The sequence below is a fragment of the Macrobrachium rosenbergii genome, chromosome 14 (assembly GCF_040412425.1).
Source record: "Macrobrachium rosenbergii isolate ZJJX-2024 chromosome 14, ASM4041242v1, whole genome shotgun sequence".
NCBI classification, from domain to species: Eukaryota; Metazoa; Arthropoda; class Malacostraca; order Decapoda; family Palaemonidae; genus Macrobrachium; species Macrobrachium rosenbergii.
This window is the reverse complement of record NC_089754.1, coordinates 14,172,766-14,187,800: the sequence shown is the minus strand read 5'-3', so window position 1 is coordinate 14,187,800 and position 15,035 is coordinate 14,172,766. Positions and strand designations below refer to the sequence as shown.

General features: G+C 40.1%; 1 protein-coding gene across 2 annotated transcripts in view; it reads left to right on the top strand.

Annotated features, from left to right (window-relative positions):
* The window catches only part of LOC136845727 (uncharacterized), a 288,481-nt gene that overhangs the window by 88,974 nt on the left and 184,472 nt on the right, over nucleotides 1-15,035 (top strand). For both annotated transcript variants that reach the window (XM_067115930.1, XM_067115931.1), the window contains exon 6: nucleotides 11,579-11,650. In XM_067115930.1, the coding sequence (XP_066972031.1) occupies nucleotides 11,579-11,650 (72 nt within the window). The remainder of the gene's footprint in view (nucleotides 1-11,578; nucleotides 11,651-15,035) is intronic.

The window sequence follows — 15,035 nt, the reverse complement described above, 5'->3', positions numbered from 1 at the left end:
GTCCTCGACACTAATCCATTTCAGAAGAAGAGTCAAGATGCATTCAGTCGAGATCCGAATCAGTTTTTCCTATAAAAAATAATTGAAAACTGGTTATTCCATTCTTGACCACCATTTATTACCCTAACCTTGTCTTTTTATACAAAACATTACACATAAATTACAATTAAATAAATTCAGACTTAAATAACATACCGTATTAGGCGCACTTTTTAAAATTTTTAAATGTATACTACTGTGAATAAAAACTACCCTAAGTCCAGTGGGAGACAGAGTGCCGTAGGCTAAGCTAGGTACTGTGCTGTACTGGGTAGGCACAAAAATTGTTGCTAACAATAAAACATTGAAAAACAAGCCTAATTATTACAGTAAGTTAATAAGATATTAAAAATAAGCTGAATCATGTCTGTTATCAAACTTACGAAAAATTGTTTACAATATGTCAGTAGTGAGCCTTTCAGCCATTTGCCATGAGCAAATATAAACAAACCATAGCACCGGCCTGGTGGCTTGTCGTGATAATACATAAAGGTCTGCAATGGCTTTCATGGCACCCACAGTTTAATCAAATTACAGTACATAAAGCCACAAAAACTTAGGAAATATACCAGTCCCTGGTTAAGGGGTTCTGGAGCTGAGCACCAATAACTTAACATCATTGTAATTATGGTAATAAATGGTGCCCATAAATCTGTTAATGGAGCTGTTAACCATTATTGGTACCAAAAATTGCTTACTGGCGCTGAAAATCTGGTTAATGATGTCGTTAACCCTATTAACGCCAAGCCTCTATTTACAAAAACGTCTCCCGTATGCCGGCGGCGTTCGGGAGTTAGCTGCTGAAGCAGAAAAAAGTTTTTTTCAAAAAAATCACAGCACGCTTACTTTTTAAGATTAAGAGTTCATTTTTGTCTCCTTTTCTTTGTCATTGCCTAAAGTTTAGTATGCAACCATCAGAAATGAAAAAAAATATCATTATCATATATAAATATTGAAATATATGACAGTGCAAAAATAATTTTCATATATAATTTTATACAAATCGCTGTGAGCAAAAGCGGTTAAAGCTAACGGGTTATTTTTTTCTTTGTATTGTACACTAAATTGCGATGATTTTGGTATAAAACAAATTGTAAAATGATCAAAGCAACACAGAGAAAATATTATCACAAAATGATGCATGAATTTAACGTGCGAGGACGTAAAAAATTTTTTCAAAAATTCACCATAAATCGAAATATTGTGCTAGAGACTTCCCGTTTGTTGAAAAATGAAGCTAATTGATTGAATATTACTAGACTGTAAGTGTTTTAGCTTACAATTGCAGTTTTCGACCATTTCGGTTGAGTTAAAGTTGACGAAGGAAGAATTTTTCTATTTATCGTGATTTATATGAAAATATTTCAAAACTGATAAAAGCTACAACCATGAGTTATTTTCTGTTGTATTGTACATGAAATTGCGCACATTTTCATATATAAAAGTTTATGTAACGACTAATATAAAAACGGTGCAAACGTTACGACAACGTGTGAAAGAATTTCTGAGATGTTCAGGTGGACGAAAATGTTTTTCAAAAATTCACCATAAATCGAAATATTGTGCTAGAGAAATTTTTGCAAAATGAAGGTAAATGATTGAATATTAAAATTCACCATAAATTGAAATGTTGAAATTTTGGCAGTTGTCGTGATTTAGAAAATATTTCAAAACTGATAAAAGCTATTTATTGCAAAATTAAGGTAAATGATTGTAAAATATTGAAAGAATTTCTGAATGTTGGCGAGTTTACGCTGCACAGAAATTTTTTTTTTTTTTTTTTTCCAGAAATTCACCATAAATCGAAATATTGTGCTAGACTTCCAGTTTGTTGAAAAATGAAGGTACATTTGAAGCTAGAATACAAGTTTTAGTTGCGTTTTTACCATTTCGGTCAAGTTAAATTTGACCGAAGGTTGAAATTTTGGCAGTTGTCGTGATTTATAAGAAAATATTTCAAAACTGATAAAAGCTACAACCATGAGTTATTTTCTGTTGTATTGTACATGAAATTGCGCACATTTCCATATATAAAACTTTATGTAACGACCAATATAAAGTGCAAACATTACGACAACGTGTTAAAGAATTTCTGGCGCGGATGTAAGGAAAAAGGTTTTTCAAAAAATTCACCATAAATCAAAATATTGTGCTAGAGACTTCCAATTTGTTGCAAAATGAAGGTAAATGATTGAATATTACTAGAATGTAAGAGTTTTAGCTTATAATTGCGTTTTTACCATTTCGGTCGAGTCAAAGTTGACTGAAGGTTGAAATTTTGGCAGTTATCGTGATTTATGTGAAAATATTTCCAAACTGATAAAAGCAACAACCATGGGTTGTATTTTGTTGTATTTTACATGAAATTACACACATTTTCATATATAAAACTTTATGTAATGGCTAATATAAAACAGTGCAAAAACTACGACAAAATGACGAAAGAATTTCTGAAATTTTTCGCCAAAGTTACAGCGTGGACGTAAGGAAAAAGTTTTTTAAAAAATTCATCATAAATCGAAATATTGTGCTAGAGACTTCCAATTTGTTGCAAAATGAAAGTAAATGATTGAATATTACTAGAATGTAAGAGTTTTAGCTTACAATTGCGTTTTTACCATTTCGGTCGAAAGTCAAAGTTGACTGAAGGTTGAAATTTTTGTCGTCGACGCGTGGTGCGTCCACTCTGCACCAACAGACAATTTTAGTCGACGTAAGATACATCCAGTCTGCGTTTAAGGGTCAATCAAGCACTGAAACAGTGTTAACCAATGCTGCCGGTAATCAGGGACTGCCTGTACTGGACCAAAACAATCGACGCTTTAAATGATGCATGGGAACAATACCAATTAGCGCCGACTAACTAAAAAACTTTTTTTTTTTTTTTTTTTTTTTAACAAAAATCACATGGTATACCGGGTCAGATTTCCGTTTTTTGTTCGAGCCCCAATGCAAAATTTACTTGAAATTCTGCGTCGAAATCCGATTATGTTGAGTTTTGATACAGTCGAGGACCAGGGTTCTACTGTATGTGGAATTGAAAGGATTGTTAGCTGATAGTCAGTATGCATATAGGAAGCAGTTAGGTACCTGCAGTGCTCTTTTAGACTTGACATGCCATTTGCAAGAGAACCTTGATAAAGGTTTTGGGTGCAGAGTAATTCAAATAGATTTTAGTGCTGCTTTTAATTTAATGAATCACAAGGCACTTATAAACTTCAAAATCTTGTATTGGGTGGATATGTTTTAGGATTATAGGTAGGTAGCAGCGAGTTGCTGTTGATGGGATCTGTAGTGAACCAAGACTTATTTTGTCCGGAGTTCTACAGGGTAGCATACTTGGTCCACTTTTATTTATAGTGTATACAGTACTAATGATAAAGTTGGTGGCCTGGAAAACAAGATAGTTCAATATGCTGATGATGCAACACTTGTGGGTGTAAAAGTCTCTACTTAAGAGAAATGAAGCTACCCTCAGCCTCAATCAGGACATGGACCTGATCAGGACATGGACCTGATCAGGGAATGCTGTAGTTGATGTGATATGAGGATGAACTCACGCAAAATGAAAACACTATTGAACTGCAGGTCTTGCATAGATTTCCCACCTCATCCTCCCCTTCAGGTGGATGGGACTTCACTGAATGAGTCTGAAGCTTCAACTATTCTAGGTGTAAATTTTGACTCATATCTTACTTTTGAGAAACATCTAATGAAAGTTTCAGCAAGTGTTGCACGAAAGTTAGGTGTTGTTCGTAAGGCCTCATAGTGATAAAATCAGTGCAACCTGTTTTACATCGTTTTTACTTCCTAAAACTGTATTTGCAGTTATGACTTGGACCATCAACGGATGCTCTCTTGTTTGTCACTTTTTCATAAGTTGTATTTTAACCCTTAATGGACAGGCTAAATATCAAGCACACCCCTGTCCGGGCAAACTTTAAGTTTGGCCAGTTTAAGAAAAAAACATATCAATGGAAAGAGGAAGATATGCAGATGCACATGGTGTAAGAAAAAAATGTAAAAATTTTTCCTTACCTTACCTTACCTGGCTTTCAACAAACTTTTGAGCTACAACCTCATCAGTAATCGCCTCTTCTTCAGTCACTCAAACATTATGAAAGAAGCATATACTTAAGCCTCTTTAACTAGTGAGTACTTGCTACAAATTCTTGACATCTTCTCTAGTCTGCTCTTAGAAAGTCTGAAATAGAATTCTACCCTTTGTCCAGGGTTGACAAAAGCCAATGGTTTTTTTTTTTTTTTTTTTTTTTAAACCAAAAACCATGGTTTTTTGGTTTAAACCATGGAATAGATTTTTTTCTGGTTTATTTAATGAAATTAATTCCTGTGCTTCTCAGTATAAAACTTCAGATATTTAGATGATATTCACACAGATCTGTGTGCCTATATGTGTTTGACATACCATTATCCATACATTGTAAGTATTAAAAAAAAAAATTAAAGTTTCCAGTATCATTTATCTCCATATCTTGTAGAAATTGGTTATATGAAATACTTCAGTTAATGGTATTCACTTTTGTACATTTTTTGCTTTATTTTATATCAATCACCAAATGGTATTTATTATTGTAATTTTTTTTTTATAAATTCATATTCTATTTTTTATATATATATACAGTACCTCTTTTGCATTAAAAAAAATCAAATTATTTACCAATTTCTTTTAACCTAAATATCTGAAACTTACCATTAGTATTAATATGTTCAGTTACTTCTTACGTCATGTGTGGTTTTGTAACACAAATAATATGTTCTGAGATATGACTTTGAATGTACTAGTAGGTTAAACATTATGTTACATACTGAAAATTAATATTATCTCAAAAAAGTTGTGGAGGAAGCATGAAGACCTAAAGAAAATAAAAAAAAATTAAGAAAAATAAAAACTTTAAAAACTTTAAAAACATAAAAACAAAAAAAACCATGGTTTTTTACTGGTTTAAACCATTTGGTTACAATGGCCAACCCTGCCTCTGTCTGAACTGCATAAAGGGTTAAAGATCTCTTTTCTTGGATCTGATCTTCCTTCCATACACTCATCAGTTTCCCAATTGGTGGATTACTGTTGAACACATGAGTGCCAAACCTTTCACAGGTTCACATATCCTGATTTTTCTTCAAAATTGTTGATACTGTAGTCTAATAACCGGAGATTTATGAATGCGTTTATTCTCTCCCTACTTTGTAATGCTTAATCACCTTCTTTGTGTATGTATCAGTGACCTTTCTTTCATTCTTGACAGCCTACTGTTTGTGCTGATCATAGCACAGTATACATTCATATGCATTTGTGTCTTAGCATTTTTTCTTCAAAATGCCAAAGATGTCCACCAAGAGAAAATTGTCCTTGTTTACTCCATAAAAAGCAAGATTACTGTACATGTAAGTGTAGCACAGTACAATCTGTATTGTTGTACGAACAAGAATTATAGTATTACAGTGAAACTATAAAGATTTTCTTAATTTGGAAATAAAACTTTAGGAAGAATGAGTAAACCATGTCAATGGGGCAATTTAGATTATGGACTAGGCTGGACCTACCAGTTCTAAAAGATAAGGATTGTGGACTATGTATGACCTACCAATGATGGGAATAAGGCACTTGTAAAAGTTAGTTTTATATAAGTAACTTACCAAGTACTGTAATTACATTGCTATTAGTTCCTACTTTTTTCAGCAGCTTAAGTTTTTTAAAATTTCGCGTTAGCGCTCATATATGTTTTGGTGTAGGTAACAGACCCCACCCACTTTCTGGGGAAGAATAGGTACAACTGGCTCAGGTATTCAATTCATTCCTGCCGCTTGTCAACTGAACATCGGTCACTGGGTAGCTTTTGTTTTGGTTTGTTCACCAGTTGTTTGTGAATTACATTGTACTTGATAGTGCTAATCAGCTTTTTTCCATAATTATGACTGGATATGTCATACTTGAGTGCTCATAGTATTACGTATTGCAGCAAGGGCTGCAAGACGAGACTGACATCTGCTAAGTATGACACTCATACTATCTGCACCTCTTCTAGAGGGCAAAATTGTTCTGACATTAACTGTGATGAGTGTAAGGAGTGGGATCAGGGGAAATGGAAGACTTTTAAAATCTCATTTAGTGAAACTTCAAAAAGACAGATAGAGAAAGGCAGGTGCAAAAGTCAAGGTTAGTTTGCAACATTCTGAAGAGGTGTCTGTCTTTTCGACTCCTATGACAGCTTTTTCCCCTATTCCAAGTCCTCTATCTTTACCCATAACTCTGTACCTGGCTCCCCACCTTCCAAGCCCAATGCCTTAGCCAGCCTTGAAGCCCAAGTAGATAAGAAATTTAACATTATGGTAGATACTGTAACCCAGTTGGGCTCTTCTGTTAAGATCTTGATGAATTGAGTGCAAAAAGTGTTAGTGCAAATGTTGTGTCAGTGGAGGAGGTGGCTACTCGTCCCGCCGATGCTCCTAGACCTAAGTCCCTGTGAAACTCCCCTAAACCTGGGAGGAGGCAAACCGAACGTCCAAGAGAGGTCGGTGGGGTTTGCCGACGGGTAGTTGCTCCCTCAACTGAGCCTATTGATCATTCCCAGTACTCACCGGACAGCCAGTGGAAAGGTGTCCGAGTGGATGTACACTCCTTATTGTCGAGTGGTTCAGATTCCAGCATGAATAGGAGGCGCAGTCGGTGCTTTTCTGACGTTTCCAGACCGTTGAAGAGATTGGCAGCTCCTGTACGCGTTCCTCCGCTCCCTTGTAATTATTCCAGAGATCTGGTTCGGAGTCCTGAATCTTGTAGCTTCTGGGACCAAGAAGACGCCCCAATGTCTCCTGAGTTGTTTATACCGCAACGTTCGTCTAAGAAGAGCATTGATTGGGCATTGTCAGCCAAGCACCCGGTAGGGGTGCATTCAGTGTTGGCCGAGCGCAAAGTGAGGGCAGACAGCATCGCGGTTGGTCGCTTGTCTGGCGCCAGGCGTTCAGCTGGCGTCAAGCGGCCAGTTGTTGATACTACTATGTGTTTCAAACATTCGATAGCAGTCGAACTCAATTGCCGCACTTGCCACCTTGTTTGGCGCCACATTCTGACAAGCATTTAACATCTCATGCCAGTGCTTCTGATCATCCAACACAGCCAGTTTCGACTAGTGTCAGCGTTCCGGTGGCCTAAGACTCCTCTCTGGAACCGATTCATCGTTGTCTCAGTAACATCTTGTGCCTTTTAAAGAAGCCTTGAACTACAGTGCAAGAACAAAAGGACTGAGCTGCTGCTTCGATCTCATCCGCAGAAGAAGATGTAGAGAAAGATCAAACAACATTGGCTTACGCCTCCGTATTGAAGTTCTTTCTCTTCAGCTATCCAACTTTCTTCTCCCTTTCAGCCCAATCATCTCTGGGCTTGGCATTTATGGCGCAACAACCCGCTGGCTCCTATAGCCTGCCGAAGATGGTTCCTTCCTGTTCCTTGAAGAAGGCTTTATCTCGTATTGGGGATTGGTTGGCTGATAAGAGGGATCTTGGGTAGGCCACCTTCTGCACCCCTCCTCGTTTGACGAAAAGATCTCTCTTATGTCACTGGGGAAACTCCATCCTTGGGGTTTCTGCCTCCTCCCAAGGGGACTTCTCCCCATGCGATGCACACAGTCATCAAGTCATCCACCAGACCCTCTTTTAGCAAGTGAGGATCTGGTCCTCCTTGTGCCGGCGGGAGCAAGACTTCTCCATTTTTGGAGGAAATGGGATGTCAAGAGTGAGGAATCATGGGTGGTAAAAGTTTTGAGAGAGGGGTACTCATTCCCATTCAACGCAAAGCCCCCATTGGCGTCGGCGCCCATCAACTTAACAGCCTACTCCATAGACTCACAGAGGTTTTTGGCCCTGTCGAAGGAGGTTACCTCCCTACTCAAAAAAGGGGCTATAGAAGTTGTGAAAGATGTGAACTCGAAGGGATTTTACAACCGCCTCGTCATCATACCCAAGTCATAGGGAGGGTGGAGACCTGTCCTGGGCTTAAGTGCTCTGAATTTTTTTGTAAAGACCACAAAATTCAGGATGGAAACCAATTAGTCAGTGCTGTCCTCCATTCATTAAGGGGAGTGGATGATTACGATAGACATGGAGGATGCATACTTTCATGTTCCAGTCGAACCGGAATCCAGAAAGTACTTTAAATTCGTGTTCCTGGGCAGGCTCTGCCAGTTTCGACCCCTCTGTTTCAGTCTTTCATCAGCCCCAGTCTTCACCAGGGTTATCGCCCCAGTTGCAAAGTGGCTACATTTGATGGGCATCAGTATATGCCTGTATCTTGACAACTGACTCATACGCTCCCCGTCGAGAAACTGTTGCACAGAGGACGTACAGAAGACTCTCCCTTATCCAGGATCTGGGCCCTCTGATCAACTTTTCCAAGTCACAACTAGCCCTGACTTGGTTCATCTTTTATTTAGGGATGATGATCGACTGTAAGTTTTCAGGCTTTTCCATCAAAGAAGAATTCTTTCCTGCCTGCAGACGATTTAGAAATTTCTCGTTCTTCCTGCCTGCTCAGCCAAAGAGTGGATGATCTTCTTGAGTACTCTTTCATGCATAGAGAAGTTTCTGCCGTTAGGGAGACTGCACTCAAGACCCCTGCAGTTCTTCCTGAAGGCCAGCTGGCGCAGGAAAACATCTCCAGACTCATTTGAATTTCCCATTACTCCCGAAATCAAGGAGGACCTTCAGTGGTGGCTGGGACAAGAGGGATTTCTAGTAGGGAAGTCCTTATTCCCTCTGAACCCAAGCCTAACCTTTTTCTCAGATGCTTCAGACCTGGGATGGGGAGCTCATTTACAGGACTTGGAAGTTGCAGGTACGTGGTCGCAAGAAGGAAGATTGCTCCACATCAGTGTAAAGGAGCTGAAAGCAATACACCTGGCTCTTCAGCATTTTGCTTCGGTGGCACACAACAAAATAATTGCAGTCTACTTGGACAACATGACGGTGCTGGCCTACATAAGGAACCAAGGAGCCACGCACTCTTTTTGCCAGGCGGCCAGAGAGCTTCTCATTTGGGCCCAGAACAACTGTACTCGGATTGTCACCCGCTTCATTCAGGGCAAGATGAACATTCTTGCAGATGAGTTGAGTCGCTGCAAACAGGTCCTACCAACGTAGTGGACGCTGAATCCGCAGGTGTGCACCGACCTGTGGAAACAGTGGGGGAAGCCGTTGATAGACGTGTTTGCAACGTCAAATAATCATTTTCCTCCCCTGTATTGCTCGCCAGTTCCAGACCCTCTGGCTTGGGCAACAGACGCTGTACTCCAGAACTGGTCTGACCTGGACATGTATCCCTTCCCTCCATTCAGTATGGTGAGGGAAGTCATCAACAAGTTTCAATCTCACAGCAACTCTTCCATGACACTAGTGGCCCAGTTTTGACTGCAGAGGAAATGGTTCCCAGACCTTCTAGGCCTCTTAGTGGACTTCCCAAGACTTCTCCCATAGTGTCGAAGTCTTCACAAACGTCATTTCCTCCACTATCATCAAGGTTTGTCCACTCTAGCTCTGACAGGCTTCAGTCTGTCAGGAAGCTTGTCAAAGCGAATGGATTTTCAAAGGCAGCTGCGAAGGCTATTGCCAACTGTAGACTACAATCTTCATCCAACATCTACCAGGCCAAGTGGTCAGTTTTTTGTGACTGGTGTCGAAGACACAGTATCTCGTCTTCTGAGACCACTTTAGCTCAAATAGCTGATTTTTTAATCTTCCTGAAGTCTTCTCAGGGACTAGCTACTTCGACTGTTAAAGGCTATAGTTCCATGCTCAATTCTGTCTTTAGGCACAGAGGTTTGGATCTTGCAAGAAGTCAGGACCTTAGTGACGATTAAATCTTTCGATACTTCAAGGGGACACAGACCGCCTTCTATTCCTTGGAACCTAGACATTGTGCTTCGTTAACTCTCAGGGGCTCCCTTCGAGCCTCTTTATACATCTTCCTTGAGAGACTTAACAAGGAAGACTCTCTTTTTGGTTGCTCTAGCAACAGCCAATAGAGTTAGTGTATCACAGGCCTTGGACAAGCAGGTCGGCTTTTCACTAGATGATGCGATCTACATGTTTCCCCTTGGGTTTCTTGCAAAGAACAAAACCCCAGCCAGTCCTTGGGCCTCATTTGTTCTCTATCGAGAACATTACAGATATCCTGGGACCTACAGACCAAGAGAGAGTTCTCTGTCCAGTCAGCGCCTTAAAATTTTACCTGGAGAGGACTAAGAGCATCAGAGGTTCCTCTTGCAATCTCTGGTGTTCCATAAAAAACCCATCTCGTTCTGTGTCCAAGACTGCATTATCCTTTCTTAGAGAAGTGATCTTTGGACCCCACAGGGAAATTCATGAAGAGGTCTTACGTTTGTTGAAAGTCAAAGCCCACGATCCGAGCAGTTGCCATTTCACTGGCTTTTAAATGCGATCTGTCACTGTTGGCCATACTTCAATCTATGTACAGGAAGTCCAGATCTGTGTTTGTCTCTCATTATTTGCGTGATGTAGAAACCACTTATGAAAACTGCAGTACATTAGGTCTGTTCTCTGTGGCTGGCTTGGTATTGGGTGAAGAAGGGTAGGAGCCTGTTTCCTTCTTCTCTATCTCCTCGTCTTGATTTTAGGTGATCGAGTTATGGGAGCCGGGGGAGTACTGTGTACATGGAGTACCCACCAGTCATTATCTCCTTTTGGTTGGGTTTTGTATTTTATGTAAGGTGTAGGTAACAATATTTGGTCAAAAAATTTTTTTAGTACTGCGCCCAGAGCAAGGGCATATTCTTTTGTATAATGCTTTGGCAACCATCGGAGTACTCCTTGGTGGCAAAGCACCCACTAAAGTAGAGGCGATTCTCAGCTTTACTGCTGTGCCACTACAGGTTGATGATGAGCACCAACCAGAGGCAGCACCTGTCTGCTGTAGCTCTCTCAACAGGTAAGGTTACAACGCATTGTCCAATGCTGGCTACCTATCTTATTTCCAATTCATCTCCATTACTGAGTGCTTTTGAGTAGTTAGTGTTCATGTATCCCACCTCCTGTCTCTGTGGGATTCAGCAGTGTAATTACTTGGTAAGTTACATAAAAATGACATTTTTATAATAAAATAAAGTTTTATATATATTTGCCAAGTAATTACACGATCAGAGCCCTCCCACCTTCCCTCTAATGGACATAATGCATGAACAAATTGAATACCTGAGCTGGTTGTACCTATTTTTCCCCGAAAGTGGGCAGGGTCTGTTACCTACACCAAAACAATATAAGCGCTACCTCGAAATTTTAAAAAAATTAAGCTGCTGCTAAGAGTAAGAACTAATAGCAATATAATTACTTGGTAAGTATATATAAAACTTTATTATAAAAGTCATTTTTTGTTTTTGTTTACTATACATTAGAAAGTTGACTGTTTTTGGTTTATTAATGGTGGTTTACTATATAAATGTTGCACTAGAAGTTACTGCTCATATTAATTTTTGGTGCCATTTGTTTTAAATAGCTTTACTTTTCTTTTCAGTATAGTAAGCATTTGTCAGCAACAATTTTGAGGTGCAATAAATGCAAAAGAAGTAAATTCCTTAGTGTACAAGTAAGTATATTACTTCCATCTTTGCCCTTTTTTTGTAAGTTACGCTTTTATTTTAAAGAAGATTTTTAGGAGTAAATTCTCTAGTATTTTGCACATACATATTATTATTTAATTGTATGGTATTTGTCATGTGTAACTCTTTTTAAACTAATTTTTCATGGTTAATAGTGAAAATTCACTAAGGGAAAGAAATATCTTAAGTTTGTAAACTTGTAAAGAAAAAACCATTTTATGTTAACTCAAACCCATTAATTATAATTAACCCTAGCTTATGCTACAAATTCAGCTCAAACACTTCAGACCCTGTTCAATTAAAAATGGCATTTAGCCAAAAATAGTGTGATTGCATAAGTGGATGCTTGGAGTCTTCAGAAGCACTCGGCCATTCTTCAAATAGTCACCATATTTATAGTCCTCTCAAGATTCCCTTATGTTTTCGATTTTTCTTTAGGATTGTCTTATTACTCATGTCTTTCATCCATCATCCTCCATTGCAATACAGTACTGTATTGTGTTTTCTTCCCATGCAGTAGTTTGGATGTCTTAGTTATCAGTAGTGGGGTTGCATGACATTTTTGTGAGTACTTCATTTGTTTTGTTAGTTAGAACCAGGCAGACCATTTCTATTTTCCTCTTAAGTAAAGGTTTAGGTTTGCATCTACTGCCATTTAGTACATATTAGTTCTTGTTTTTCATGTTCTTATAGTTATCAAGATAAAAAGCAGTTGACTAATTAGCTTAAAGTTTGCTTTCATTCAGTTCACTGCAAATTTACATTCAGATTTGCTTAGGGTAAGTGCATAAAATAAGTCTTGCCCTCATATTTACTCTTTGCTGATTGCTGTTATGCATTTTCTTTAAGCTAGGAAGTTTTGCTTTGAGTTAGCTGTTTTGCTGTTTTCATAAACTTAAGGTTTACTTTAGTTCTTAGCCCTTGGTAAATGTTAGCCTGTTTTAAGTTAAGCTTTCAGAGACTTGTATAACCTATTGTCCTCAGTATTAGCTGTGCTCCAACACGCATGCAAACCTACACTTTCATATTTGGAGTACTTACGCTTGACACACTTTGGCTGTTACTGAATTGTCTCTGAAAAAACAAAATGTTAATGCTAGGCCTATGGTCACGTGTGACCTGGATCGGTCTATTCTCACCCTTTGTGCGCGCATCTGCAGTCGTCTCACATATTGTTTGTACTATTCTTTGTGGCTTGGGTATAGTACATGCCCCTACGTTCATAGTTATCATTGGGCTGTTTCTACCTGATATATCCAGACATTTGTTACGTCTTCACTTCCCTCATGGGACACCGTTTTTCCTGTGCTGTGGCATGTTTTTCTTGTTTCTTTGTGCAGGGCAAGAAAGTAGTGCCCCCAATGTGTAAAGTGTGAATCCAAGTGATTCTCCCTCTCTAAGCACAGAGATTAGTTTAGTGACGTTAAATGTTGTTAAGGTTTGTTCCCTCCTTGATTAGTGAATAAAGTAGACGTAAAGTGTGTTTAGTAATTTCCCTGTCATTCTTTGTTGGACATAGTGAATCTTTGTTTCCCATTTGGACACACGTGCCTGTGAATCCCCATGGTAAAGAGTGCTGACAGCATGTCCTTCTCTCTCCCTCCATGGTGTTTAGTGTATGGTGATAAAGAAACTATAAGCCTGTGGTACATTGGTGTACAGGCACGGATAAGCCCTGCAACAAGTTCATGTCTTCATTACCAGTAGGCCCCAATTCATTGTGCATTTCTTGCAGAGGCTGAGAATATTCCGCAAGGCTCCGTGTGAGGAGTGTTCTGCCTGACCTTCTCCTCAGTGGGGAAAATATGAGAAGTGATGGAGGAAGAAGATCACCCCCCCATCTCCAGAGAATCCACCCCAATCCTCTCCCCTTACTCCTTGTCCTTTCCTCTGAAAAAACCTCAGTTCCCGTTGACGCCCGCTAAGGGTCTGTTTCCTCCGTCCAAATTGACGGGTAGAAGGAAAGCAAAGTATGCCTTGCAAGCACTTTGGCAATACCTAAACCACAGAGATTAGGGCAATGTTGTGACAGAGTCCAAGGATCGGAACCCAGTGAGTGGCAAGAGGGTCAGTCCAAATTCACTTTACAGTAGTTCCCAACCAGTCAAGAACCCAAGGGTGGAAGAGTAGACCTGTCAGTTGGTGGGCTGTTCGGAACAGAGATCCCCGCCAGCAGAGTCAGGCCACTCCTCCAGGCCATTGTTAGCAGTGACACCGGCCTCAGCGAGAGAGGAGAGAGACTGGCTGAGGCCAACTTCCAGGAGGAGAGAGACATCGCCGCAGAGGAGCCACTTGAGGAGGAGGAGCATGTTCTACTACTCTGACAGATCGAAGTCACCGATGCCGCCACAGGAGTGACTCATTCTGGTACTCCACCAATAGTAGTCCCCAGTCTTGTTTGAAAAGCAGATTGCGGAGATGACCCACCTTGAGGGACAAACAGGACAGAGCGGGATTCTGCTGATCCTTACACCACCCCTGACATCGGTCATCGAGACAAGACAGTGCCAGTAGGACCAAGAGAAGTCGCCAGTCTTGCTCGGGAGGCAGATCTCAGAGATGACCTGTCTCGAAAGATGACTGGAGCAGAGCAGGGTCCCTCATGCCTTCTTAACATTCCCGGCGCTGGTCATCAGGACAGGACAGCATTGTCAAGGCCTGATACTCTGTGACTTACCCCCCCACCAGGTACTAGCAGACAAACAGCCAGCAGAAGAGAACAGAAACCATGCTGTCTTGGGACCCGCTACTCCATGAGAGGAGGAATCCTAGAGGAAGAGGTAGATCCCTTCCTCCTATAAGCACCAGATGAGGAAAAGGGTTTTGTAGAATCCATTCTCCAGGCCCAGAGGAAATTGGGCCTACCAGGACCTGGTGTCATCGTACTGAGGAATACCTCAGCTTCTCATATCTGGAACACATGGCAGACAGCCTTCCAGAGAAGAAGCAAACAGTGCGGCATCTCTGGTCCCTGTTATGTTTTTAAGTATATCTTAGTTTAACCAGACCACTCAGCTCGTTAACAGCTCTCCTAGGGCTGGCCCGAAGAATTAGATTTATTTTATGTGGCTAAGAACCAATTGGTTACATAGCAATGGGACCTACAGCTTATTGTGGAATCCGAACCACATTATGACGAGAAATGAATTTCTGTCACCAGAAATAAATTCCTCTAATTCTTCATTGGCTGCTCAGAGAGTCGAACGCTGGGCCAACAGCGTGCTAGCTGAAAGCTCTACCCACCCTTCCAATGAAGAACTACCTGGTCCCTGTTAATTATAGGCATCATGGAGGAGATGAGTAGCCTAGTAGTAGGAAAAGAAGGTTCCTTGGCCTCCTCTAGGTTGCAGAAGACCGTTTACCTGCCATGCG